Source organism: Neofelis nebulosa, chromosome 14 (assembly GCF_028018385.1).
Source record: "Neofelis nebulosa isolate mNeoNeb1 chromosome 14, mNeoNeb1.pri, whole genome shotgun sequence".
In the NCBI taxonomy this organism is placed as follows: Eukaryota; Metazoa; Chordata; class Mammalia; order Carnivora; family Felidae; genus Neofelis; species Neofelis nebulosa.
Window position 1 is genome coordinate 82,423,813 of NC_080795.1, and position 26,336 is coordinate 82,450,148.

The window sequence follows — 26,336 nt, forward strand, 5'->3', positions numbered from 1 at the left end:
AAAAAAAAAGGAAAAATTTCAAATCAATAGTCTAACTCCCACCGTCAGACCCTAGGGGGGGGAAAAGAGCAAAATAGAACCCAAGCAACAGAAAGAAACAGTAATGATAAGAACAGAAGTCAATAAAACCAAAAAGAAACAAAAAAAAAACAATAAGAGAGAAATCAATGAAACAAAGAGCTGGCTCTTTAAAAAGATCAATAATATTGACAAACCTCTGGCAAAGCAAAGAAAAAAGATAAAAGTCACAAATTTCCAATATCAGGAATTAACAGGGATCACTACAGACCCTGCAGACATCAGAAGGATAATTAGGGCATACTTCGAACAACCCTACACACGTAATTTTCACAACTTAGATGAGATGGACCAATTCCTAGAAATACACAGTCACCAAAACTGACTCAAGAAGAAAAAGAAAATCTGACTAGCTCTATATATAGTAAGGAGATCGAATCAGTAATCAAAACCCTCCCAATAAAGAGAAGCCCAAGACCAGAGGGCTTCCCTGGTGAATTCTACTAAACATGTGAAGAAGAACCAACACTTACTTTTCTCAAATTCTTCCAAAAAACGGAAGAGTAAGGAATTCTTCCTAACAACAAACAGCCAAACAATCTGTGAAGCTAGCTTTACCCTGATACCACAACCAGACAAAAATACCACAAGAAAGAAAGCCACAGATCAATGCTCGTCACAAATACAGATACAAAAATCGTCAACAAAACACTAGAAAGCTGAATTCAGCAGTGGGATGCTCAACATACAAAAACCAGCCAATGTAACTATGATGAGAGGTGGTCGGTATGCCTGATTGGCCACTTTGGTAGAATTTAGGAAGAAGAAAACCGCATGATCATCTCAATTGATTCAAAAAATATCCAACAAGATTCAACACCTTTTTTTTTTTTTTTTTTTTTTTCCAGCGTTTTTTATTTATTTTTGGGACAGAGAGAGACAGAGCATGAACGGGGGAGGGGCAGAGAGAGAGGGAGACACAGAATCGGAAACAGGCTCCAGGCTCCGAGCCATCGGCCCAGAGCCTGACGCGGGGCTCGAACTCACGGACTGCGAGATCGTGACCTGGCTGAAGTCGGACGCTTAACCGACTGCGCCACCCAGGCGCCCCTCAACACCTTTTATAATAAAAACATCAAATAAACTAGGACTAGAAAAGGAACCTCCTCAACAGGATAAGAATCGTACCCGAAAGCCCACAGCTACCATCGTACTAACTGCTGAAAGACTGAAAGCTTTTCCTTTAAGATGAAGAACAAGACAGGGATGCCCCCTTTTGCCATGTTTATCTAACACAGTGCTAGAAATTCTAGCCAGAGCAATTAGGCTGAATAAATTATTTTTTTAATTTTTTTTTTTTTTTTAACATTTATTTATTTTTGAGACAGAGAGAGACAGAGCATGAACGGGGGAGGGTCGGAGAGAGGGAGACACAGAATCCGAAACAGGCTCCAGGCTCTGAGCTGTCAGCACAGAGCCCGACGCGGGGCTCGAACCCACGGACCGTGAGATCATGACCTGAGCCGAAGTCGGCCGCTTAACCGACTGAGCCACCCAGGCGCCCCATAGGCTAAATAAATATTAAAAACATAGGGATGCCTGGGTGGTTCAGTTTGTTAAGCATCCAACTTTTGATTTTGGCTTGGATCATGCATGATCTCATGGTTCATGGGACTGAGCCCCGCACTGGGCTCTGTGCTGATGGCACAGAGCCTGCTTGGGATTCTCTCTCTCTTTCTCTCTCTGTTTCTCTCTCTCTGTTTCTCTCTGTCTCTTTTCTTGCTATCTCTCTCCCTCTCCTTTTCTCTCTGCCCCACCCCTCATGCACTCTTTCTCTCTCTCATGCACTCTCTCTGCTCATGCACTCTTTCTCTCTCTCTCTCAAAATAAATAAATAAAAATTAAAGAAAACACACATACACGTGTATGTATATGCATATCAAACCTAAATTAAAAAAGGAAGAAAATTATCTCTGTTAGCAGATGACGTGATCTTATGTATAGAAAACGCTAAACAATCCACAAAAAATTGTAAGAGCTAATAGATGCATTCAACAAAACTCTGGAATATAAAATCAACACACACATAAAATCAACGTATCACTACCCACTTATAATGAACAATCTAAAAAAAGGAAATTAAAAAAACCAATTTTCCATTTACAGTAACATCAAAAAATGTAAGATCCTTAGGAATAAATTTAACCAAGGAGGCAAGAGATACACTAAGAAAACACTGCTGAAAGAAATTAATGAAGGTCTAAGTTAATGGAAAGACATCCCATGTTCATAGATTGGAAGACTTCCTATTGTCCAGGTGACAATACCACCCAGAGTGATCTACAGATACAATGCAATCCCTACCAAAATCCCAAAGGCCTTTTATAAAATTTATTTATTTTTTTAATGTTTTATTTATTTCAGAGAGAGAAAGTGAGCAGGGGAGGGGCAGAGAAAGAGGGGGACAGAGGGTCTGAAGTCGGGCTCTGCGCTGACATCAGTAAGCCCAACCTGGGGCTCAAACTCATGAACTGTGAGATTGTGATGTGAACCAAAGTTGGACACTCAACTGACTGAGCCCCCTGAGCGTCCCCCAAAGGTCTTTAAAAAACAAATAGAAAAGTCCATCCTAAAATTCATATGGAATCTCAAATGACCCCAAAAGGTCAAAATAATCTTGGGAAAGAAGAACAAAATTGAGAAATTTACATTTCCTGGCTTCGAAAATTACTATAAAGCTACAGTAATCAAAATACTTGCTTCAGGACAGACACCAAGACCAATGGAACAGGACCCAGCACCCAGAAACGAGCCACCACGTATATGATGAGCTGAATGTCAACAAGGGTGCCAGGACCACTCAAAGGGGAAGGTGCACGGCTGTCCACAAGCGGAAGACCGATGTTGGGCCCTCATCTCACACTACACACAAAAATGGACTCAAAATGGTCAAAGGCCTGAATTTCAGGACTGAAACTATTAAACTCGTATTAAAAAACCACAACCACAACCACAACCACAACATGGGGAGAGGCTTCAGTGACATCAGGTTGACAAGTATTTCTCGGATATGACATCAAAAGCATAGGCAATAGGAAGAAAATAAAGTGTTCTCAATCAAGGAGAGACTTTTGTGCCTCACAGTATACTGTCAAGAGAATAAAGACAGAATGGGAGAAAACAGTCATAAATCCTCTCCTGGTAAGGGTTTGATTTCCAGAACATAAAAGAAGTCCATAGCAACAGCGAAATACCCCAAACAACCCCATTCACAAGTGGGCAAAGGAGCCGAACGGACATTTCTGCAAAGAAGATGCACCAACGGTCAGCAAGCTGACAAGACGCCCCCATCATCAGTTGCCGGGGGGAAGCAGACACTCACGAAGGTGGCTTTTAGGAAAAGGGGCGAGGCCAACAAAGCCCTGGTGAGGATGCGAAGAAACGAGAACCCTACACGCTGCTGGTAGGACGCAAAACAGCACAACCAGCATGGCGGTTCCTCAAGAGGCTAAACACACAACTGCCATGTAACCCTGTAGCTCCACTCCTGGGTGTCCGCTCATCGGAAGCGAAAGCAGGCATCTGAATGGACGTTACGTGGCAACATTCGCGGCGGCGGCGACGGTATCCAAAAGCCACAACCCAAGTGTCCATCCCAAGACGAATGGACAGAGGAGTGGCCCAGGCGTCCCGGGGATGTTACTCGGCCACGAAAAGGAGGGAAGCACCGACAGACCGCACTGTGCGTGAATGTTGACAACATTACGTGAAGTGAAAGAAACCAGACACAAAAGGACACACACCGTATGACTCCACTTACATCGGTATCTGAGAACGGGAGGATTCACGGAGACAAAACGTAAATTAGTCAGTGCCCAAGGCCCAGAGGGAGTAATGGGGGGGTCACCCCTGAACGTTTACAGTTTCTGTTTGGGGTGACGGAGAAGGTCTGGGAATAGACAGTGGCGACGGCTGGACAATACTGTGAATGCGATTAATGCCAGTGAATCATACAGACAGAAATGGCAAATTTTATGTTATCTTTATTTTACTGCAATCAAAAAAAATGAATGACGTAACATACTGAAACCCACTGCACTGTAACTTAAATAGGTGAATTGTATGCTCTGCGAATCAGATGTCAAAGCTGTTGGAGACCAGACGGAGGGGCGGCCGATGCGTCTAGCATCACGCGCCGTCAAGAAAACGCAAAATGCAACCACAGTGAGAAGCCACCTCCCGCCATCAGCAAAGCCGAAGCCGCAGGGCAGGTAGGGACGGGTGGTGGCCAGGACGTGACAGAAGGAAGCCCTCATCCGCTCCTGGTCGGAACGTGGACTGCCGTGGCCACGTTCGTGGGAAGTCCAACCCGCAGTCGCCAGCAAGTCCACCCCCGGGTGTCTACCCAAGAGACACCTGTGCACACCTTTCACAGCTGGACGGTTCCAAATGGCCCCCGGCTGGACACAACCCAAAGGTCCACCCACTGACCGATGAATGCCACGGCGTGGTCCGAGCACAACGGAGCAGCTTTCAGCCACGAAAAGAACACAGGCCTGATCTAGCCCACAATGCGACAACCCTCAAAATCATGTTAAAAGAGGGGCGCCACGAGGGGCACCGGGGTGGCTCAGGTGGTTGAGCATCTGACTCTTGGTTTCGGCTCGGGTCATGATCCCAGGGTCGTGGGATAGAGCCCTGTGTCAGGCTCTGCGCTGACAGTGTGAAGTCTGCTTGGGATTCTTTCTCCTTCTCTGTCCCTTCTCCACTCACTCCCTTTCTCAAAATAAATAAACGTTAAAAGAAGTTTACAAAAAAAAAGAAGTTTAAAAAAAAGAAGCCAGGGGCACCTGGGTGGCTCAGTTAAGCATCAGGTCATGATGCCAGGGTCGTGAGATCAAGCCCCGTGTTGGGCTCCATGCTGAGTGTGGAGCCTGCTTGAGATTCTCTGTCCCTCTCTCTCTCCCCTTCTCCCCTGCTCTCTCTCTCTCTCAAAAAACAAACAAACAAACAAACAAAACAAAAAAGGAAGGAAAGAAGCTGGACAACAGAGTCTATGTGTTTGCAGATTTCAATATATGAAATGCCCAGGAACACACGAGTTTGCGGAGAAAGGAGGTAGGTTCCTCGTGCCTGGCAGGAGAGGGGCGCGGGTGGGACTGACTACGGACGGCGGAAGGGCTGCTGGGCGACGGACACGTACGTCCTAAACCTGGATTCTGGCAAAGCAGACTGTGTACTTGCAGCGGGTGAACCAGGTCATGTGTGCACTGGGCCTCAATAAAGCTGGGCTTCAATACGTTTTTCTTAACGTTTATTTAGTTTTGAAGGGGGCGGGGTGCAGAGAGAGAGGGAGACACGGAATGCGACGCAGGCTCCGGGCTCCGAGCCGTCAGCACAGAAAGCTGAGTGGAGACAGGGGTGGTTTCACGGGTGGTTTTGGGGGACAGGACCCCCCGTGTGGAAGAAAACTAAGTGACGTCCTACCTCACACCACAGCCAAGTCAGCGACACCTGCTCTTGCCCCAGGCCTACTCGGAAGGGGGCAGATGGGGCCTTAATCACCACAGTCCCCCAGACCCTCGAGACCCTCATTAGCCCAATCTTGCCGAACAGGAAACTGAGGCCCTGCAGGATGAAGGGGGTGGGGGGTGCGGGGAGGGGGGCCAGGGCCTGAGCCCCTGCCCCAGGGCCTCCCTCAGGCCTCCCACACTGTGGCCTCAAAGCTGCACCCAGGAGGAGGATGGAGAGGGTCCCAGTGGCCCTGGGAGGGGGCAGGTCCTGGAAAAGGACGGCAGGGGGATGGTGGAAGGACTGTGATCCACACACACCGGACAGATTTCAGCCTAAGCAACGGTACCCCAGCAGAGTCAATCGCTGATGACATCCATGCAAACTCAGCCTGTGACTCTGGAGCCAGAGGACACGAGAGCTTCTGTGAGGCAGGGCACATCAGGAGACAGGAGGGGCCGTGGTGGGAGTGTCCCCAGCAACTCGGCCGATTGCCAGGAGCCCCACAAGCAGGCTGGGCACCCCACGCAGGCCGGGCCCTGACACACAGGCCGGGCAATGATGCACAGGCCGAGCACTGACACACAGGCTGGGCACCCCATGCAGGCCAGGCACTCACTCACACACACACACACACACACACACACACACACACACACACACACACACACGTTACCCAGAGAGGGGACAAGCAGGGCACCTTGGCTGATGCCAGGTCGAGCGGCCGTGGGGACCCACCACTGGGACCGTGGAGAGACAACCCACTGCGACCCCATGTTGCCTGGCTAGTGCATCCTGAGCGAAGGCAAGGGGTCAGACCAAGGGCCCGGTGGGCGGGGCGGAGGCTGACCTCTGAGCTGTCCAGAGCGGCGGTGTGGCCCCCGAAAAGGGAAGGGAGCAGAGATTTACTCCCGGCCTAAATTATTCACAAGAAAAGGGAGCGCGCCTCTTTAACAAGCCGTGGCTTTATGAAGCAAGGTTAACAATTTCACTTGATTCAGTGGAATATTATAAACTCTCTGGGGCCCATTTGAGGACTTGTACTTCAGGCACGAGGCGACGACTCAGCACTTTTTATATTATTTAGAGAATAAAATTAACCCTCACCAGCCCAGGCTGCTGCCGCTCCTGCCGCTGGATCTGGCCTGCTCAGCGCTTTCCCCCATATATAATTACAAGCTGCTATCCATCATGTGGCAGCCACGGCACCGACACGCCGAAAGGGACACGGTAAGCACTTCCACCAGCGGCAGCAGAACTTAAATATCACTTTGATACTTTCATTTAAATGGGAATATCTTACAGTAATCGCGCACAGCCTCCGCGGGGGGTCCTGCCACCGCACCCCAGCCCACCCGGCCCTGGTCTGAGCCGCTCCCAGGCCCCGCCCCATGGGGGCGGGGCCTCTCCGCCAGGGTCCTGGGCGTCCTTCAGGGTGACCACCAGCTGCGGGTCAGGTCCCCAGGTTTGCCAAGCCCGGCCCGGCCCGGGCCCTGGCCTAGCGGCAGGAGGGAGAGGACGCAGGGAGGGAAGGGGCATGGGCGCTGCGGTGTGAAACGCACTGATGCGCGCTCCCCTTGCCCAGGCCCAGTCCTGCTGCCCTGCCCACCGGCCGTCCCCAGGAAGTCCCAGCTCCGGTCCCCCCACAGTCCAGACTGCAGGTCTCAGCACTGGCGAGGAGGCTCCCTCTCGGGGCACCAGGGGCTAGAGAGGCCTGTCCTGGGGTTCCCAGCCCAGGGCACTGCTGCCCTGGCAGGCCCGGGCCACGGAGATGAGGAGGGGCCCCTTCTGGAGAGCAGGACGGAGCCGGGGTGCTCAGCTGCCGGGGAGCCCCAGCACAGCAGCCCCTCGCCGACAGGCGAGGGCAGCAGCAGTGATGGGCCCGAACACAGGGGGCAAAGCAGGCGCTAGCCTGCGGGTGGCCCTTGCGACCCAGTTCCCTAATCCCTTCACACCGGCCCCTTCTACCCTCGCCACCCTGGGGTTCCGTGCGCTCCAAGGAAGGCTCGGAGGAGCGTGGCTGGTCCACCGCTGGGGGCTCGGGGCTGCCGGCCACCCACCCGCGCCCCTCACCTTTGCGCCCAGCGGGCAGTAGCCTTTGAGAAAGTCCGTGCAGACCTCCGCCTTCCGGGACACGTAGACGTGGCTGTACGGGCAGTTGCTGTTACTGCAGATCCCCTTCAGAAAGTACGAGCACACGGGCATCTGTGGGGGCAAGGGAGCAGGTGGTGAGGACCCGCAGCCCCCTGCAGCGCCCCTGGGCGCCCGGGCCCCGTCTGCCCGGTACTACCATAGCCCCCGTCCAGCCCTCCATCAGGCACCTGCCCCCTCTTTACAGGTAAGGCAGCGGGTCCCCCCTGAAGGACCGACCGCCTGGGGCTCCGAGGCCAGGCACGAGCCGTGCGGAGACCGTGGCCGGAGACCCGCACCCCCAAGGGAGAAATGGACGCGCAGTGCCGGCCAGCACCTGAGGCCAGGCCAGGTGGGGGCTGCCAGCCCTAAAGGCAGACAGACCCCTGGCTTCCCCAGAAGGCAAGGCCGCCGGGGCAGGGCACAGGCGAGGATATCCAGGCGGGGCTGGCCCCAGGCCTGCAGGACGGCTCGGGCCCAGATGTGCTATCACCTGAGCCTGTCACCTGCTCTGAGACGGCCCCAGTTTCCAGGCAGTGGGGCCGTGGTGGGATAGGCGCCTAAAAGCGCAGGGGCTGGAGGGCCAGGGGGAGACAGAGCACAGGGGCTCTAGGTAGAGCAGCGGCCGACAAGGCCCGGAAGGTCCAGCAGATTTCCCCACTGCTTGGGCACCTGGCAGCATCTGTGGGCCGGAGGCCTGACTCCACCCAGGGAAGCCTGTGGAGGGACTCTGGGGAGGCAGGCAGGTGCCCCGGAGCAGCCTGGGCTGCGCTGACCACAGGCTGACGCTGCGGAGGCCTGGCAAGGGGCCTGGCTCCAGTGCCCCAGAAACCAGCAGGTGAGCCCAGGGGGACCCGGGGCGGGTACGGAGTGGGCAGCCTGGGCAGACCCGTGTGGCCCGGCACCCCCTGGCCCCTGGGACACAGAGAGGCGGCCCACTTTCTCCCCACAGGGGGAAACTGAAGCCTGAGGACCAGCAAGGAGGGGTCTCTGATCTTGCCCACCCTGACCTCTGCAGTTGCCAGGCAACTCTTCTCTGGGGCCCCTCCCCAGGCCACCTCCTGGGCCGTCTGGTCACCCCCTAGGGGGTCTCTCCACCTTCGGCAGGCCTGTTGACCCTCTGGGGGGTCTCTCTGGGACCTCCCCTCCCGTCCCCTCCCCTCCCCTCCCCTCTCCTGCCGGACCCGCCCCTCACGCACCCCACCGCAGCCCCCCGGCCCCCAGTGGGTCTCCACCGGCTGGCACTCCGGGGTCTGGCGCCGGCCTGCCAGGGGCCCCACACAGGGGCCTCGGGGGGTGGGGGGCAGAGGGGAGGCCAGTGAGGGAATGAGGGAGAAAGCAAAGAAACAAAGGGTGATTTAACGTGCAAGAGTTTATTTTTAATTGTCTTTTAACTGCAGCGCACGGGGGAGAAGGGCCGGCCCGTCTGGGGCTGCTGGTGGTGCGGCTGCAGACAATTCCCTTAATGTGGCTTTTGATATAGAGCCCAAATTAGCTCTAATAAAAAGGGATAATAAAGCCAACTCTCACAGCCAACGGAGCCCCTCCTAGCTGTCAGCACGGCCGTTACCGAGAGGAAGCAGCATCCTCGTTTCAATTAACCTTGTTTGCACCCACCACGTCCACACAAATAACAATAACATTAATTCAGGGCGCTCGTGCGGGCGCCCACATCAGACAGCTCGGAATGTGCGCCAGCTTCGGAGCCGGAGCTAATGAACCTGAAACTCGACGTGAATTTCCAAATTGCTCACAACAGAGTTTCGAAGCTCTATTAGGGAGAAAAATGCTGATTCTCTTCAAGTTCCTCAAGGGGAAAAGCTGTTGTAGCGGCAGCAGCCTCGGCCCGACCCCGCCTCCCCTAACCTTGCCGCGGCCCCAGAGCAGGGTGGGGGGGCTGAGAGGGGTTCCCCGTGCTCACCGAGGCCAAGGGGAGGGGCCCGGGACGGAGGGGCCCAGTGGTGCACCTGCCTGTCCTCCTCTGGCCTTCCTTCCGGCACACCCTGCCTCAGCCCGCTGCCGGGCGCCCACCCCGGGGGGCAGCTGGAGGCCGCTGCTCCTGGGCACGTGGCAGGGGTGGCCACACAGCCGGCTCCCGAGCCGAGAACCGTGGGGCAGTGCCTGCGGGGGGCGCGGGGGGGGGGGGGGGCTCACCTTCTCCTTGGACACGTGGTGGGAGAAGGGGCACGTCCCGTCTGTCTTCTTGCACGTGCCCCGGAGAAACCTGTGCAAATGAGAGGAACAGCGTCAGAGGGGCTGGCGCGGGCAGGGACCCCTGCGGCCCCCGCCCCAGAGGCTCACCTGGTGCACACGGCCACCTTGTCGGGGTCGTGGATGTAGGGACAGTGCTCGCCGTGGTTGCACCTGCCGAAGCGGTTGTAGTACATGCAGTATTCCTGCTGCTGCTTCCGCCGCCGCTGCCTCGCCTGCCGGACGATGGCCAGGCTGCGCTGCACGGCCCGGCTGTGGACAGGGCGGAGGCACGTGAGCCCGGGGGACCCCTTCGCCCCCACCCCGTGAGCCCCGGGCCCAACCCCGAGGGACGTACCTGGCCAGGGAGCGGCTGCAGCTGCTGGCGGGGTCCAACCGGCCTGTGGGGCAAGAGGCCGGGTCACGTCAGGCCCGCGGGCAGCTGGCTCTCCTGCTCCCCACCAACCTGCTGGGCGCAGCTCCCCCCTGGGCCCCGCTTTCGGCTCAGGCACTGCTGCCCCCCAGGGGAGACTGCCTGCCCTCCTGAGACGCTGCCGGACCCACGCCCACCCCGTGCGGCGGAGGGCGGGGGGGGGGGGGGGGGGGCGCGGCCCGTACAGGGACCAGATCTGGCAGCACGGCTCCAGGCGACACTGGCTATTGAGCAGCGGCCTCACCTCAAGTCAGGTGGTCCTAGGAGAGCCTAGGTGCTGGGGGCCTCCCCACTACCTTCCTCTGCCGGGGGCAGGGCCTGGGGCTATGAGACCTGAGTGACGATTCTTATGAATTTAAAGGGTTAAATGGAAATATAACAGTAAGTACGTGGCCACAAAGCTTGACGTCCTCACTCCCAGGCTCTACAGGGACGTACGTGCCGACCTGGGCCTACACAGGCCCCGGACCAGCACATCCGGCCCGGAGGCCTTCGTGGGCCATGGCGGGTGCCCACTCCCCCAAACCCTAAGTGCAAAGACCCGTCAAGTCCTCTCTGAGGTCACTGACTGTGGCCCAAAGGGGAGCTGTTCATGAAGTGAACGGTGGTGATGAGAAGGGAGCAGGTGACAGGATGCTCAAAGCCAGGGGACAAGGGGCAGGTGGGCAATGTCTGTCCTGTGCAGGCAGGGGGCAGGAGTGCAGACTGACGTACAGCCCCCTGCTTCCCTTTTGTGGATGAGGTCACTGCCCCCCCAGGACCAGGGTGGGCCGGGCAGGGCCCAAGACTGCTCAGATGTTCCTCAACATGTGAACCTTCCCAGACCAGATTCCATTTCCCACAGGGAGCTGCTGAAATGGATCCGGTGGCGAGAGGCAGAAGTGACGTCACTCAGAAATTCTAGGGACCTGAGGCAATGACAAAGCATCCCAGGCTTAAAAAGGGATGTCCCCAAGCTGCCTGGCTCTGAGCCGCCCCCATCGGAGCTGCGTGGGAGGCCTGGGCAGGTGGCCCTCCAGCCACCCAGAGGCCCCTCCCTCGGCCTCCCCAGGACGATCTGTGCCAGGACCCGCTCGGCTCAGTCCCGTCCAGAGTTCCAGACCGAGTCACGCAAGCATTCTGACGCTGCATGTGGCCCGCGGGCTGGACCTTCAGGCACCCCCTTCCACATCTAGCCTGCGCCAAGCCCTAACCACTCAGTGGACACTCCACACAAACACTCCATGTGCCCTCTCTGGGCCACCGTCCCCTGACCAGTGTCTGCCCCTCTCTGAGCCTCGGTCCCCTCAAGCTGAAGCGGGGTGGCTCCAGGGCTGCGTGGTGAGACCCCCACTGAGAAGGAACTGCTTGGCCCAGGGGCCCAGGCCCAGGGGCTGGCCGAGACGGGAACGGGGCCGGTTCCAGAGCGGGGAGTGGGCAGCAGGGCGGAGAGGAGCTGGGCGTCCCGGGCCACAGCGGAGTCCCGGCTCCCCAGCTGGGGGTGCAGGTCCCGGGGTACCGGCTGGAGGCCAGTCCAGGTGGCACGGGGTGCTCGCACACCTGCCCGCCCCGGGGATGACGGAGTGCAATCCGATCGCTGCTGGGAGCGCGGCTTCCCGGGCTGCCACCCAGGCTGCCGGTGCCTCTGTGGCGCCATCTGCTCCTGCCAGGGCCCACGGTCAACATGTGTCTGCCTGTCAGGCCTGGTGTCTGCGGGGGCGGGGCGGGGAAGGGACAGGTTTACTCCCCTTTCCGTGGTTTGCTCTTAAAAAGATACCAGTGTGGGGCTCGCAGCGGGAGGCACTGTTCAAACCCCGAGCGGTGCTAAAACACACACATAAAGCAGCTGCCGGAAAAGAGGCCGCGAGGTGCTGCGGGCGCTGCAGGGTTCGGCCGAAAACCTCGGCAACCGCGGAGCAGGCGGTGCCCAGCCTTCCGAGAGCTGTGCTGCCCGGGGATCTTCCCAAAATAGACCCGGCGAGCTTGGCATCGCGGCCCCACCCCTGCCAGCCCCCACCGGGCAGCGCCTCACCCTTCACAGGCCAGCGAGCCCAGGCAGGGGCTCTGGGGTCAGAGGGAGCGGCCGGGCAGCACAGCCAGCTTTCCGCAGCCCCGCGGCGCCCCGGCTGGCCCGGGCATTCCCAGGAAATCGTGGCCCTCGGCGGAGGGGGCCCCAGGAAGAGGCATCCGGAAGGGAGGCAGGCAGCGGGGTGGGGCCTTGGGTGCGTGGCTCCCAGCCCTCTCTTGTGCCCTCTCAGCGCAGGGCGGGGTCAGCAGGTCACAGATGACTGGATAACCTGCCCAGGGGTGTGTGGTGGCCGACGAGCAGCAGAGAGCCTACTCCAGTCTGCCTCCCTCGGGAGCTGGGGGCCGGCCCCGCAGCCTAGGCCGGGGGAGGTGGCTCTGGCAGACACACTTGGGGCCTCTGCTCCACGGCAGGGACCAGCGGGCTCTTGGGTCTGCGACGTACGCCAGGCCTGGTGGAGCACGAGCCGCAGCCCACGCCCGGGTGCACCCAGGTCGGGGGGCCAAACCACACAAGGAGAGGCCCCCGGGGCTGGGCCCTGCGGGTGGGCAGGCCTGAGAAGCGGGAGGGAAGTCCGTGGTCACTGGGCTCGGGGGGAGGAGGGTGCCCTCCACCTTCCCCGTGGCTCGGGGGACCCCAACCAGGGGCCAACACTGTCCCAGAGAGGCCCAGCGGCCGGGAGCCAGAGTCAGGACAGGGGCGGGCTACCTCCCTGCCGGGTCAGAGTTCTGCTGAGAGAAAAGGAGAGACTTCTTTCTTTCATTATTATTCGTCTAAGCAGGCCACTGGCCAGTGGTTGCTCCTGCAGCTGGGGGTGGCCTACCTTCTCCACAGCAAGCGGTCGGGGGTCCGGGTGGCTGGAGCTGGAGGCGGCGGGGGCGGGGGGGGGGGGGGGTGGTGGTCCTCGGTGGCTTCTGGCTCCAGCTCTGCCTCACACCCGGGACACGCCACCCAGTGGTCTGCGTTCCAAGTCCCACCTCCAGCCCCCGCCTGCCCTGAAGTTGGGGTGGGGGTGGGGGCTGCCGGGACCCTGCCTGCACCCTGAGGCCTGCGTCCTCTCTTTATGGCCCGAGGCCAGGCGGCCGGGACACCGGGAGACTGGAATGCTGTGCGGCTGTGCACCTGCAGGGGCGTGGGCTCGGCGAGGCGCCTTCCGCAGTGAGACGACGCAGGACAGCCGTCTGCTCAGGTGTGGTGCGGCCTATGCCGGGAAGGGAGGGGGAGCCCCACAGCCCCTTCTGCTCTCTGCTCTCCCACCCCAAGGCGGCGGGCGGCCCGGGGTCTCCCGGGAGCTCTGGCTCGCCTCTCTTGTTCCCTCCCTCAAGCGGCCGCCACGCGGCACAGACCCGCCTCTTCCTCTCTGCCTCCAGGTGCCCCTCCTCCCAGCATGGACTCGAGGGGGCGGGTGGTGGGTGCGGCCCCACCCCCAAAGGCCCAACCAGCCCGCCTGAGGTCAGGGCCCACGTGGAGTGGCCCACACGCAGCCCCAAACCACAACCCACTTCGGGTCCCTGCTGTAGACAGTGTGAATGCCAGGATGGCCAATGATGATGTCTGGCCGGGCCAGGGAGGAGTCCCTCACACCCGGTGTGAATAAGCAGCCCCCGGCATCACCAGGGTCGACAGGAGGTGAGGGTGCTGAGGAAATGTCAGCAGAACGGGCCTTATTGCTCGGGCCCGACCAGAATATCACTCCGCAGAAAGGCTGCCCAGCAGCCCTCTGTGGCTCCGTCCACCCCACACAGCAGCCCGGGTAGGGACAGCCCAGAGAAGGACCGGTGGCCACGTGTGGGGCCTCACAGACCATGAGCACGGATGCCATGGGCTGGCTGAGGGGGAGGGGGCTGTCTGCTCACCCACAGTGGCATGCCCTGGGGCCTGAGTCCCCAAAGGAGGCCCAGCCAAGGCTCTGTACCTGCTCCTCCACTGGGCAGCTAGCTGAGGCCAAGGTGGAAAGGCCCTCAGATCACACAGCCCAATCCCTTGAGAAAGGGATGGGGAAACTGAGGCAGAGAGACAGCACAGAGCCGTGGCCTTCGGGCCCCCCAGTGCACCTCGCCGCCCACCCCCTAGACCCACGTACAGAGGCCCTGGGGACACAGCTGGGCAGGGCTTCCGGGAAGGGCCCCCAAGCTACAGATGGTCCCAACGCCCGCCTCGCCCCTGGTCCAGGCCTCTTCGGGGGGTGGGGGCCGGGAGCAGCTGGGTCTCTGCAGGCCCCACACTGCCTGCAACCTCACCCTTGTTTTCTTGACAGAAAAGGATGGGGGTAAAATTGGACTGGAACCAAACTATTTTCTAGTTAATTTGTATAATAGGCGAATCCAAAGCATTTCCTTGTCCTCGGCCTGTTTCCCCAGGCCGCGGGGGCATGCGTGGTGGTGGCGGCGGCTGCCTCCAGACACAGCGGGAGGCATTGCCAATGAGATGACGGGGCACCGTGGCCCCAGGTGTTCGCCCGCCAGGACCGTGTTCACCATCCCTGGCTCATCTCCTTTGTCCAGGAGCAAAACGTGGAAAATCAGGGCCCGCTCGGCCGAGCGAGAGGCAGCGCACGCGGGGGCTTCCCCAGGGGACGTGGGGGCTGAGAGGCCTCCCCATCCGTGCCCGGGCTGCTCCGGCTGCCCCGTCGGCTCCGACAGGGACGGCTATGGGGGCCCGGCAAGCACTGAAGGGGAAAATGAACTCCCGGCCTGGGCCGTGGCCCATTTGGGAAGCGCTCACGGGGATCGGCTCCCTGGGAGCGTGGGGTCACGGGCGAGCCGCAGCAGCCGCCCACGATGGACGACGCGCGGTGGGGGGGTCAGGAGCCAGGCCCAAAGGCTTCCTGGCCCCCACCTCCGAGGAGCCTCACCTGTGCGCTGGAGGGGCCTGGTGGCGCCGTCGCCGCCAGGCCGGCCGGAGGTCTTGGAGAGCTTGTTGGCCGACACCTTGTAAAGGACCCCTCCGATGCAGCGGTAGCCTTTGTTCCTCCACCGAGGGGGGCTGGCCTGTGCTTTCCCACCCCCGGCGGTGGGGCGCAGGCGATTCAGCACCAGAGACCTGCAGAGACAGAGAAATGCCCAGTCGGTCTGGCCCCAGCCGCCCGCAGTCCGTCACCCACTGTCCCCAACCCCACTCAGCCAGGCTGAAAGGGCACAGGTAGGGGACAAGTCTCCCCCTCCATCATGTACAGCGCTGCACGTGACTGTCCAGGCCCTGGCCTTCTGACAGTATCTCTCGAGGGAGGTCCACTGCGGGGGGAAGGCTCCTGAGGTCCACACCAAGACTGGTGGCCGTCACCACTGCCTGGGAACATCTTCCCCCAGATGCTGCTCCAGCCCACGTCAGCCTGGCCTTTGGGACAGCAGGTGCTTTGGGGCCAGCAGGCCCCACGGCCAGTCCTGCCCCGCCCCTCTATCCACCACACGAGAGCCCAGCATCGAGACCCTCACAGACCCCCACGCAGGCAAGCCATGTGGGGGAAAGACTGGAGATGCTGGAAGGGGTGTGGGACAGCCTGCGGGACTCGCTGAGTGGATGACCCGGGCAGGGAAGGCAGACCAGGGCCTGGATGGCCCTGGCAGCCACCTGCCCACTCCTTCCCTCCAAACTCTCCTCCCACGGGGTCCTGGGCCCCGTCCTGCCAGAAACCGGCACCCCCCGGGGAAGCCAAGGGCGGAGTGGATCAGGAGGAGGCCCTGGATACCCCCACTTAGAGAGACATTCCCCTGCAGACACCACAACTGTGGTGGGTGGTGGGCGGCGGCCGCAGGCCCCCAGGCCCACCCGCTCCCCGCCCCCCCCAGGGGTCACACGGGCAGGCTGCCACCCAAATGAGGGGACAAGGGCCTCCCACCCAGGGCGCCCGGCATGGAGACCAGCCAGCTTCATGACTCCAGAAGGGTGTGGGGCCTTTCCCCCTCAGGACACATTTCAGCAGCAATTTGTTTATGCAAATTGACCTTAATTCCATATTAGCTCAGACTCTGCTCATAATGTTATTACCACCGAGCGTCCACACTGCGCCCCACTGGCAAATCTGGGGCTGTGAGTGCCGGTGCCTGCCAGCAGCAGGAGGGCAGGGCGTGAGGAGGGTGGGCCTGGCCGCGGGCACCACCACCACCGGCAGCGGGGACCTGGTGAGCAGGCCCAGAGCAGCGCCATGGCGCCTTCCCTTCGGGTTCTCCAACGTCCTCACGCCACCGTGCACCCCACGGCCCTGCAGCTCCCTTTCCGGGCGGGGCGGGGCGGGGCGGGGCGGGGCGGGGCCTCCCGGCGGCACCCAGGCTGGTGGAGGGGTGGTGGCATCGCGGCCGGGGGGTTGACGCCACCCTCACCACATGGCCCCCTGGGCCTTGGTCTCTTTGCAACTCGGGGGTGATTCTCGCCAGCCAAAGCCTCTGAGGACACGTTAGACGGATCCTGTGCGCAAGCGAGCCGAGCTCAGGAGACCCACAGCTTCAGCGTGAGGACAGGCCAGGCAGCGAGGGCCGAGGACACCGCAGCCCGACGGCACTTAACCCAGTTTCCCTTAATTAAAACTCAAGTTCACAGACACCAATCTTGGGAAAAAGTCCTGCCAAGGGACCGCGGCCGGCCTGGCTCGTGCCATGCGTGCCCTACAGGCCCCAGCTGTCCCTGCACAGGGTACATCTTGGCAGAAAGAGGGCAGGGTGGGGGGGTGTCCTCTGGGGGAGAAGACAGACCTCCAGGCTTTCCTCAGACCCTGGGGCCCCAGCTCTACCCACCCTGGTCTCGGGGTATCTATGTGTCCGGTGAGTACCTGCCTGTCCCCTTGGCCAGCTCAGAGGCCAGGCCGAGGTATGAGGAGGGTGGGGCCGGGCAGGTCCATCCCGTGTGCCCGCACCTGCCGCAGAACGCCGTGAGCTCAGAGGTGGCTCCGGACCCTCCGCGGGCGCCGGGGTCATTGTGCACAGGGCACAGCTTGGCCTGAGTCTTAACCCCACGACCGAGAGCTGAGCCCAGGGCGAGTGGCCACCACAGCTGGCTCAGCCACAGGCCAACGGGCCGCCAACAGCCCTGGCCCCCAGCCCCACGACGTCCAGAACCCTCAGCGGCGTCACCACTGGGAGGGGCAGCTGGGGAGCCTCCGCTCTGCAGCCCCGGGGCTCGAGTGCGCCGGCAGTAAGCCCAGCCCGCGCACACAGCACACTCAGCCCTCAGGGCCAGACCCCAGACGGCCCGGCAGGCTGCGCAGCGAGATGGCACAGATGTCGCTTACCGGAATAAGGCACCACTCGCAGCTGCCTCTTGCCTCGGGGCACAGACCCTCCTCTCCTGGGCCGCCACCATACCTGCACCCCATCCACACCACAGGACGCCACAAATCATGAGGGACAGGTGAGCAGGCAGACACGTGCCCCACCCCATTCCCTGGGCCCGGCACCTCAGGATCCGGCCCCCTCCCCGGATGCCCCAGAAACCCAGCCCTTCGAGGGGTGGGGGAGCTCACCCCCCGGCACGTGCCCCTGGCCGAGGCCGGACAGAGACAACCCACCACTCCTTGGGGCAGTCACACAGGTGAAGCCGCAGACAGGGACCAGGCCCAGGCAGAGACCTGTGGAGGTGGAGGCTTGGCAGGCTCTCAGTTTAGAAGGAGCTAGAAGCTTCAGGATAGACTGCGTTCCGGCCCCGAGGGTGGTCCCATCCAGGCCCATCCCACAGCTCTGTACACAGAAGAGCCTCAGTCTGGGGGTTAACAGCTCCCCCTGAGAGCGGGACCCAGGGACACGCTCCTGGCTCCTCGGCTAGGCACTGGACACACCCAACGCCCTGCTTGGGAGAAGTGCCCTCCGTGGTTTTTCTTGGCTACAAGGCATACCTCACACATCGCTGATTATTCCCACACTTATTCTTATGGAGGACCAAGACTGAAAGATCGGTCTCCTCTCCCCCCAAAAAACTACGCCCCTGGGTCTGAATGGCAATTATGGGACGACCACGGGCCACCTGGCAGGGCTGCAGGCCTAGCAGCTCGGCTCTCACGCCCTGGCTCAGAGTGGATGGTCTACGCACAGGTGGGCACACGGCCCAGGGTGCGGGGCTACCTCCACGAACAGCCCCGGGGCCCACCGTCTCCAGGGGCCCACGCAGGAGCCCCATGGTGCCGCAGGACTGTTTGGAGGAGGTGGATGCAGCCACAGAACTCGGGGAGGGCTGGCCTGGGCTGGGGAAGGCCCACCTGCCCGCACACAGCCCAGCCTGCAGCTGCACAGGACCCCCTCCCTCACCCCGGCTGGTTCCACTCGCTGACTTGGGACCTGTGGCCAGGCAGGCACCGGGCGGGCAGGGGCTGCCTTGTAGCTGTTCAGTGCCTGGGTGTCACGGCACTCCAGTAAATTGTTACCCTAATGGAGAGGACAGCCTTTGGAAACCAACTGTATTGAGAAGAGGGGATAAAATTAATGAGATAATAGCCGGGCCAAGGACCCGGAGAACGCGCCTGCCCTCGCGGCACGGGCCCTGTAATTCCTTTTCTACAACAGGAGCCTCAGATCTAAAGGCTTCTCCCATCCGTCCGGCAGGCCCATGCCGCCAGGAAATTTCATTAACGCTGGAAAATAGGAAAGGTATTAAGCGTGGATAATGAAGGCCAGGGAGGGAACCGTGCCTTAAGATAGTCCTCTTTCTCGCCTTTGTAATGGGAGGCATGAACTTTCCCTTCAAATCCATTTCTAATCCATTTGAAATACTACAGCAAATTATCTTTCCTTCAGCCCGAAAGCGGCCAGCCAATTTACTCCGAATAGAAGTGACAATGCCCCAGGATTTATCACCATAACCTTGACTACACCAGGGTGAGGGCTGGGCCCCTCGCCCCCCCCCCCCCGGGGGGGCACGAGGAACGGGTGGGGGGAGATAACATTTTAAATGAAAAGCAGTGGTAATGGGGAGACAGACACACACACCACAGAAGTAGGTTTAAAAAGAAAAGCTGTCCACGTGTCTGCTGCCTGGGGAGCAGCTGGCAAGTTCCAGCCTGAGGCCACGGAGGCCACCCCCCGGGGGCGCCCGAGAGGAGGGACGGCAGGGTCTGGGCTAGACAGAGGGCCGCTCTCCGGAGAAGCCAGGGAGGACGGTGCTCGCCCATCTCCTGACCCTGGACACCACACTCCCCACCCTCTGGGCATCTCCTGTGGCCACTGCCTACAACGGGTCCACGCAGCCCCCAACACCGTATGCGGGCGCCCCTGCCCGCTGGGTCTGCGGAGACGGGCCCACTCATGGTGTCTTCCAGTGAGCGCGTGCACGTGAGGGGCGGACAGGCACACAGGCTCCCAAACACGTGAGCACAAGGACCCTGCCCGCCCTCCTGAGGCCCCGGCGCACCCGGCTCCCCCGCCCCCAGACCCGGGGCTGAGGACACAGCCGGTGAGGCCAGGGAGACCAGGGGTAGGCTCAGGTGCAAGTGGATGAGGGGCAGGGGTGGGGTGGTCCCCACCTCCAAGAAGCCCGGGACAGCGCACGTCCCAAACTAGGAGCCTCCCCACCAGGCCCAAAGGCACCTTTCAACAAATACCATCTCAGGCTGCCCCGCACAGCCACCTTGCAGCTGAGGGGACCCCAGCCCCCACTCAGGCTCCCGGCAGTCCTCAGGTTTCCCCAAGGAAACCACACGTCACAGCCCACGTGGGCCCACCAGACTGGGGGACAGGGCCGGGCCAACGGGCCACACAAAGGCTGGGCACAGATCTGTGTGCAGGACCGGAGGCCACGCACCTGGATGGAAAGTCACTGGCGGGAACTGGTGGCCACCTGCCCCCAGTGAACGCTGTCAGGCCCGCGGAGGCATTTTTGCCGGTGGGTTCTTCCCGCCTCCCTCAGCGAGGGCTCCTGGAGTCGGGATGGCCCCACAGACTGCTCCCCACCTTCCACACGGACCCCTCCCCTCCCTGGGGACCCTCACCCAGCCAGTGACCGCAGTCACCGAGGGACCCGCCTCACCTGAGCTGGCCCACTCTCTCACCCCCCAGATGCAGGCCGGGTCCCCACCCTGACTCAGAGCTCCCTGTTTGGGTCCCTGCAACCCCCTGTCCCGCCAGCTGGTTTGAAAACAGCATGTTTGACCAAGTCCTGCCCCCGCTCCCCTGACCCGCTGCAGCAGCCCCCGCTCTCCTCATGGGGAGCTCTGTCAGGAGACCCCTGCCAGCTGGGCTCGCAGACCACCCCTCCCCCGCCCCCAGCCAGGACTCCAGACACACCGGACACTTCTGCTTCCTGGAAGGCACTGTGGCCCCTCCTTGCATGGGCCTCTAGGCCTGTTCTCCGGGCCATCCCTGAGACCAAGCTCAGAGGTCAGGACCTCAGGGAGCCTGTCCGATCTCCCACGGCCTGCTGTCACGGGCCACCAGCCCCATACAGTGCTCTATCACAGCTTGGCACACTGGGCCCTGCTCACCACGGTGCCCCTGACCTGGGCACAGGTACACCAGGAGGGAGGGGCTGGGTGCCGCCTGGGGTCCCCCGCACCATGGCCCTCTTGGGGTCGGTTCAGGTAAGAGTCGGGCAGGGAGAACGGGCAGCAGGGGCTCCCCGAGAACAAAGGGGCCCGAACGCACAGGCGGTGCTGCTGGGGGCGGGGGCAGGGGCGGGGCGGGAGCACACAGGAGCGCGGACCCTTGGAAAGACCATCAGGCGTGAGCACGGCGGGTGGGTGCAGTGCAGGAGCCTGTGGCCACTGTCCGGGGCCGGCTGGGCAGAGCTGGGGGAGGCAGAGGGCCGAGGTGACCACACACAGGAGTGTGGGCGCGGGTGCCAGCAGAGGGGCTCCGCCAGGCTCCTGACCGGAACTCAACCTCCGACCCCCGCTGGCTGGGGCAGGGTCAGTGCGTGGCCGAGGACCCGGCGGCCTCTCTAGGTCAGGCCTTCCAAGCCAGTGGTGACCAAGCAGGAGGCGGGCAGGCGGACTGGGGAGCAGAGAAAACAACCGGGGAAGCATTTTTCAGGAAATGGAGCACGGTTCTGCGAAGCTTCGAGGCGAGCAGGGAGTGCGCCGTCAGCAGAAGCAGTGCCCGGGGGAGGCGGCTCTGCACAGCGAATCCCAAGTAGGTCAGGCTCAGCCGCCACCGTGACAGGCTGCAAAGTGCTTAAGTGGGCTTTCCACGGAAACGCTGACGGGCGCCACCTCAGCTCGGCTCGGGGGGCTTGAGTGCGCCCACACGGGCCTGCAAGGGGCCTGCCCCCCGCCCGGCCGCGGCCCACTCGGCCCCCAGAGCAGCACCCGGCGCCCTGCCCACACGTGTGCCCGGCCCGGAGCCAGGGCAGGGGGCGGGGGGGCCGCCAATGCTGGGCGGTCTATGGGGAGACTTCTGAGGGGGAGGGGGACAGTGTCTCAGGTGAGGGGCCCAGGCAGGACCGGCAGGGTGGGAGGTGAGAGGCTGGGCCAAAGTGCAGGCCAGAGGCAGGAGTCTCAGAAACGGGGCTCAGTGCCAGGGACCTGGCAGATGGCACAGGCCTCATGACCACTGTGGCAACCTTGGTCTCCTAAGATCCTCCTCCAGCCACACAACGGGCCCCCCCAGGGCGATGTGGCCCACGGCCAGCTCCAGGGACCCCCAATCCCGGTGAGTCAGGGCTGGGGCTCCGTGCCTAGCCGGGGGCTCTGCGCGCTGACCTCCTTACACGTCCTCGGGCCACCGTGGGGCGGAGGCAGGCCGACGGCTTGGCCTTCCGGGACACATCCCGCAGCAGACAAGGGGCCAGGGGTCTGGGTGGGAGCTGAGGGGGGGGGGGAGGCGGCGCTATGTGACCCCGGGGGGGGAGGGGAGCGGCAGCCTTGTCCAGTGGGGAGGGGCTGGTCCGGGGTGGGGGCTGAGGCCTGGGTGGAATCGGAGGGTGGGTGGGGGTACGGGCAGGGGGCTGACCTGAGGGCTTCATCACTGAGGTGCTGCTGCTCTGAGGAACCTCCCGTCCGTGTCTCCCCAGTAACGGACGGCAGTGATTCAGGGCGCCCCTGGCCAGCGGCGTGCTGGTGGGCAGTGCTAATTGTGCTGCCTCCGTTACAAATGCCGCGGCTCCATTACGGGGGGCCGGGACTGTTTTATGCGCTCACATCTATTCAATTGGTATTTCGATCAATGGATGCATTACAAGCTTTCCCTTTAAGAGCCTAATAAACAACAAGATGGAAAGTAAAATTCTCCATAAAATGACACTTTTAAAAATCCATTTCAGCTGAAGCTATTGGCGTTTTGTACGTTAGCTACAAAAACCAGGTATTGGGCCTCAGTGGCCCTATTCTGGAGCAGAGTCCAGCTCCAGGGGCAGAGGGCAGGCGCCCAGGCTGGGGGCGGGGGCAGGGCCCTGGACCGGCGAGGTCGTCAGCCCAGGCCCGCCCTGGCCCGTGACAGCGGGTGAGGGGCAGGGCCGGCCCTTTCTCTGTTCCCTTGTCTACCCCCCGCACCTCTCCCTCCACCTGCCCCTTCACCGTCTCTCTCTTGCCCCCCTGCCCCCCGCCCTGTTCACTGGGCATGTGCAGTTCAGGCTGACCATTCCCCCAGCCCCCAGAACTGTATCGGGCAGACACCTCCACGCTAGGGGCAAGCCAACGGAGGGCGACTCGGGCAGCAGAACACCCACCGGACCTCCTGCCCAGGACTCTCTGAGAAGACTTCAGGAGGTCAAGACCCCACCTGGCTCACTGGCTCCTTGGCTGACAGCTCCTAAGGGAACCCGGCCTGAGCCACCTGGCCCGTCTTGTCCACCACCCTCCTGACCGCGGTGCAGGACTGAGGACACCCACAGGGACAGTCACATCCAGGCTGAACCCCTACCCGTGCTCCACATCCCCCCTGCAAGCTCCACCCCCAAGCTTGTGCCCCTCGCCTCCAGCACCTTCCACCTGGAACAGCACTCCCTCCTCACCCCTGGTCTCACACATGAGCCACCCCCGCCCCTCGCGGTGGCCCCCTAGGGCATTCACGCTTGCATGTGTCATGAAGGGGCCCTAGCATCTGGACACAGCTGGGCTGAGGGATGCCAGGGGGCAGCCCACGCCAGAGGCACGTGACAAAGTGAAAACATAGCGAGACCCACACAGAACGCCAGGAGCCCTGACCGTCGTGGAGCCCTCGTGTCCACCTGAGGGGACTCATGGACTGAGGGGGTGGAAGAGCCAGGTGCCTCCCCCCCCCCCCACCCCAACCAGAGGGGATCACAGAGCAAGTGCAGCCTGGCTCCCCTGGAAAGGGGCCGGTGTCTTCAGCGGGCCACGCAGACACCACACAAACATCAGGAAAAGGCACACGAGCTCAACAGCCAACGCTCGACAGCCAGAAGGCGAATAGGGAGTTGCCTTCGGGGGGACGGAGAGGCACAGCCTTCCAAGACCCCCGCAAGAGCAGGCTGGCGCATATGAAAGAAAGCAACACACTTAAACATGAGGGCAACCCCAGCAGGTGTGCCCAGCGGCGGTGCAGAAGCCCTAGAACGTCGCACCCGCAACACTTCGAACAGGTGGGATGAGCAAGCAGCCCAGCGGCCAGGGGTTCCCGCCAGTGGGCGGGGTTCCTGCGCGGTGGGTGGGCTAGGAGAATGAAATGCAGGGCACCCTGCCGGCAGTGGGCAGCCCTTTTCGGAACCCCTCTATCCCTCTCTCTCTTGCCTCTCCCACGTGTGTGCTCACTCTGTCTCTCGCAAAAATAAATAAGCAAAAAAATTTCAAAAACAAGAAGTTTATTTATTTATTTTGGGTGGGGAGGAAGAGCGAATTAGGGGGAGAGAGAAAGAAATCTCAAGCAGGGTCCACACTGAGAGAAGAGCCCGATGTGGGGCTGGGACTCACAAACCGTGAGATCATGACCTGAGCCAAAGTCGGATGCTTGAGCAACTGATCCACCCAGGCGCCCCAATAAATAAATAAACCTAGAAACAAATTAAATGCAACTCTGCTGCTTTGGAGGCTGATTGACTGGGGAAGGCTGAGAAACTGAGCTTAGGTTTCTCAAGTTCATCTGGAGGAACAAACATTTAGGAGTGATGAAGGCTAGGAAGGTTAGTTGTAAGGACGCGGAGTCCAGAGACGGCACGGTCTCCGGTCCCCTGGACTCTGGCACAGCCGAGGGCTCATTTCAATAAATACGTCTCTGTGGGGACACAAAGAAGCCGTGGCCCCTACCTTAGATCACGAGTAGAAGTTACTTCAAGAAGAATCACAGGTGACCTAGTCACACTTCTAGAAGAAAACATGGCGTTGGGGTAGGCAAATATTTTTTACACAGAACACAAGACCACTGCTCATAAAAGAACAAGACTGATAAATCAGACACGGTTAAAACACAAGCCCCAGACCATGAGAAGATCTGAGAAACGATCCATAATGTGTAAAGAACTCCAGCAGATCAATAAAAAGGGGCACAAAGGGCTCCAAGGGACACTTCACAAAGGGGCACAACAGCGGACATTAAGGTGGGACAGATGCTTGACGCTGTAGGTCACCGGACACACGAATTAAGACTTCCGTGAGAGACAGGCACGGTCCACCAGCGTGGCCACAAAGGGGAGGACAGGGCCCAGGAGGTGCTGGTGAGGCTGGGGTGCTCTTGTGCCGACCAGGACAGCCCCTGCAGGGCAGCAGCCTTACTACGACCGCACAGCACCCCCACCCTCTGAGGCAGCAAGTCCAAGGAAATGAGGGTTCCGAGCTATTCGGCGACACGCCCAGCAAGGCTAGAACGACCCACTGAAAGCACAGTGACCGCACCGTGGTGCGTCCACATGCCTGGACGGAGAACAAGCTACTGCTACCCACGGGGACGCGTCTGGGCCCGGGAACGACAGGGTCTCAAGCCACAGACGGGGCGACGTATGCCACAGAAATCGATTTCCTCTCAGTTCTTTTCTTACGGTCCAAGATCAAGGAGCCAGCATGGTTGGCTGCTGACAGGCCACCTTGTCCCCAAGTCCTCTGTAAGTCTGCAGGGAGAGCCCCGGTGGCTCTTCCTCTCCTGAGAAGGACGCCAATCCTGTCAAATGAGAGTCCCGCCCCATTGACTTCATTTAACCTCAATGACCTCTGTAAGGCCCCAGCTCCACACACAGCCACACGTGGGGTCACTCAGGCCATAACAAACATGAGCAAATGCGGCCGGACACCAAGCAGCACGTACTGTGTGACTCTGTTCCCCCTGGGCTCGAGAACTCGGAGGCAGGGCTAGCGTGGCCTGACAACGGCCAAGGGAGCGGGAGGGGGGGAGGGGGTACCGTGTGGGCCGGGGTGGGAGACCTGACCTGAGTGGTGGGTACACAGGACAGAAGTCCACAGAACTGACCACCGAACAAACAAACCACGAACGTTTTACAAGGGAAAATTAAAGACAGATCTGTGCAGAAAGCCAAGTTTAGGAACAAGCATTTCCACACAATAAAGGCGTCAGTTTTAAATAACAGGAAAGTCTGATATTTAATGGTCCTGAGACAACCAGATAGCCATTAAACACAATTAAATTTGAACCTTAATCTTACAGCATATTCCCGAATAAATTCCAGGTAGGTTAAAGCTTTAAATGTAAAATCTGAAACCCTAACACTAGAAGAAAATATAACTGAACTTGTATAATCTTAGGCGGGGAAGGCTGTTCTACACAAATCAACAGGCTAAGTCTTAAGAGACCGGCAGATTTAAGTACACGGAAAAGCAAAAAGATCTGTTAAAAATCCTCATGAACAAAACTGGAAGGCAGAATTCAAACTGAGAAACGACGGACGGTCTATGATAAAACAGGGGTGACAGCCTGAGCACTTAAAGAGTCTTGCAAACCTGTTAGAAACAGGCCAGAGGCAAATGAACGGTAAACATCTGAAATGTTGAACTTGACAAAGAATACAAATAAAACTGAAATTAACATCGGACAGCTTTCTCGTCCAGTACAGTCCAAAAGCCTCTGGCAGCGGGTGGGCGCTCCGGCAGAGAAGGGTGGGAGAAGGCCCGTGGGGGCTCTGCAGGCCCCCCCCCCCAACCAGCCTAAGCCTGGTGGGCAGAAGAACAATGACAGCAGGAATTGCAGCTGCCAGGTCTGAAGGGTGCCCAGCTGGTGATCCAGGTGTGTC

At 60.2% G+C, this 26,336-nt stretch overlaps 1 protein-coding gene across 2 annotated transcripts in view; it reads right to left on the reverse strand.

Moving 5' to 3' along the window:
* Positions 1-26,336, reverse strand: part of ZC3H3 (zinc finger CCCH-type containing 3) — an 88,852-nt gene that overhangs the window by 12,377 nt on the left and 50,139 nt on the right. For both annotated transcript variants that reach the window (XM_058699296.1, XM_058699295.1), the window contains exons 5-9: positions 15,142-15,329; positions 10,208-10,250; positions 9,961-10,122; positions 9,814-9,883; positions 7,603-7,734 (exon numbers count right to left, since the gene is read on the reverse strand). In XM_058699296.1, coding sequence (XP_058555279.1) covers positions 7,603-7,734; positions 9,814-9,883; positions 9,961-10,122; positions 10,208-10,250; positions 15,142-15,329 — 595 coding nt within the window. The remainder of the gene's footprint in view (positions 1-7,602; positions 7,735-9,813; positions 9,884-9,960; positions 10,123-10,207; positions 10,251-15,141; positions 15,330-26,336) is intronic.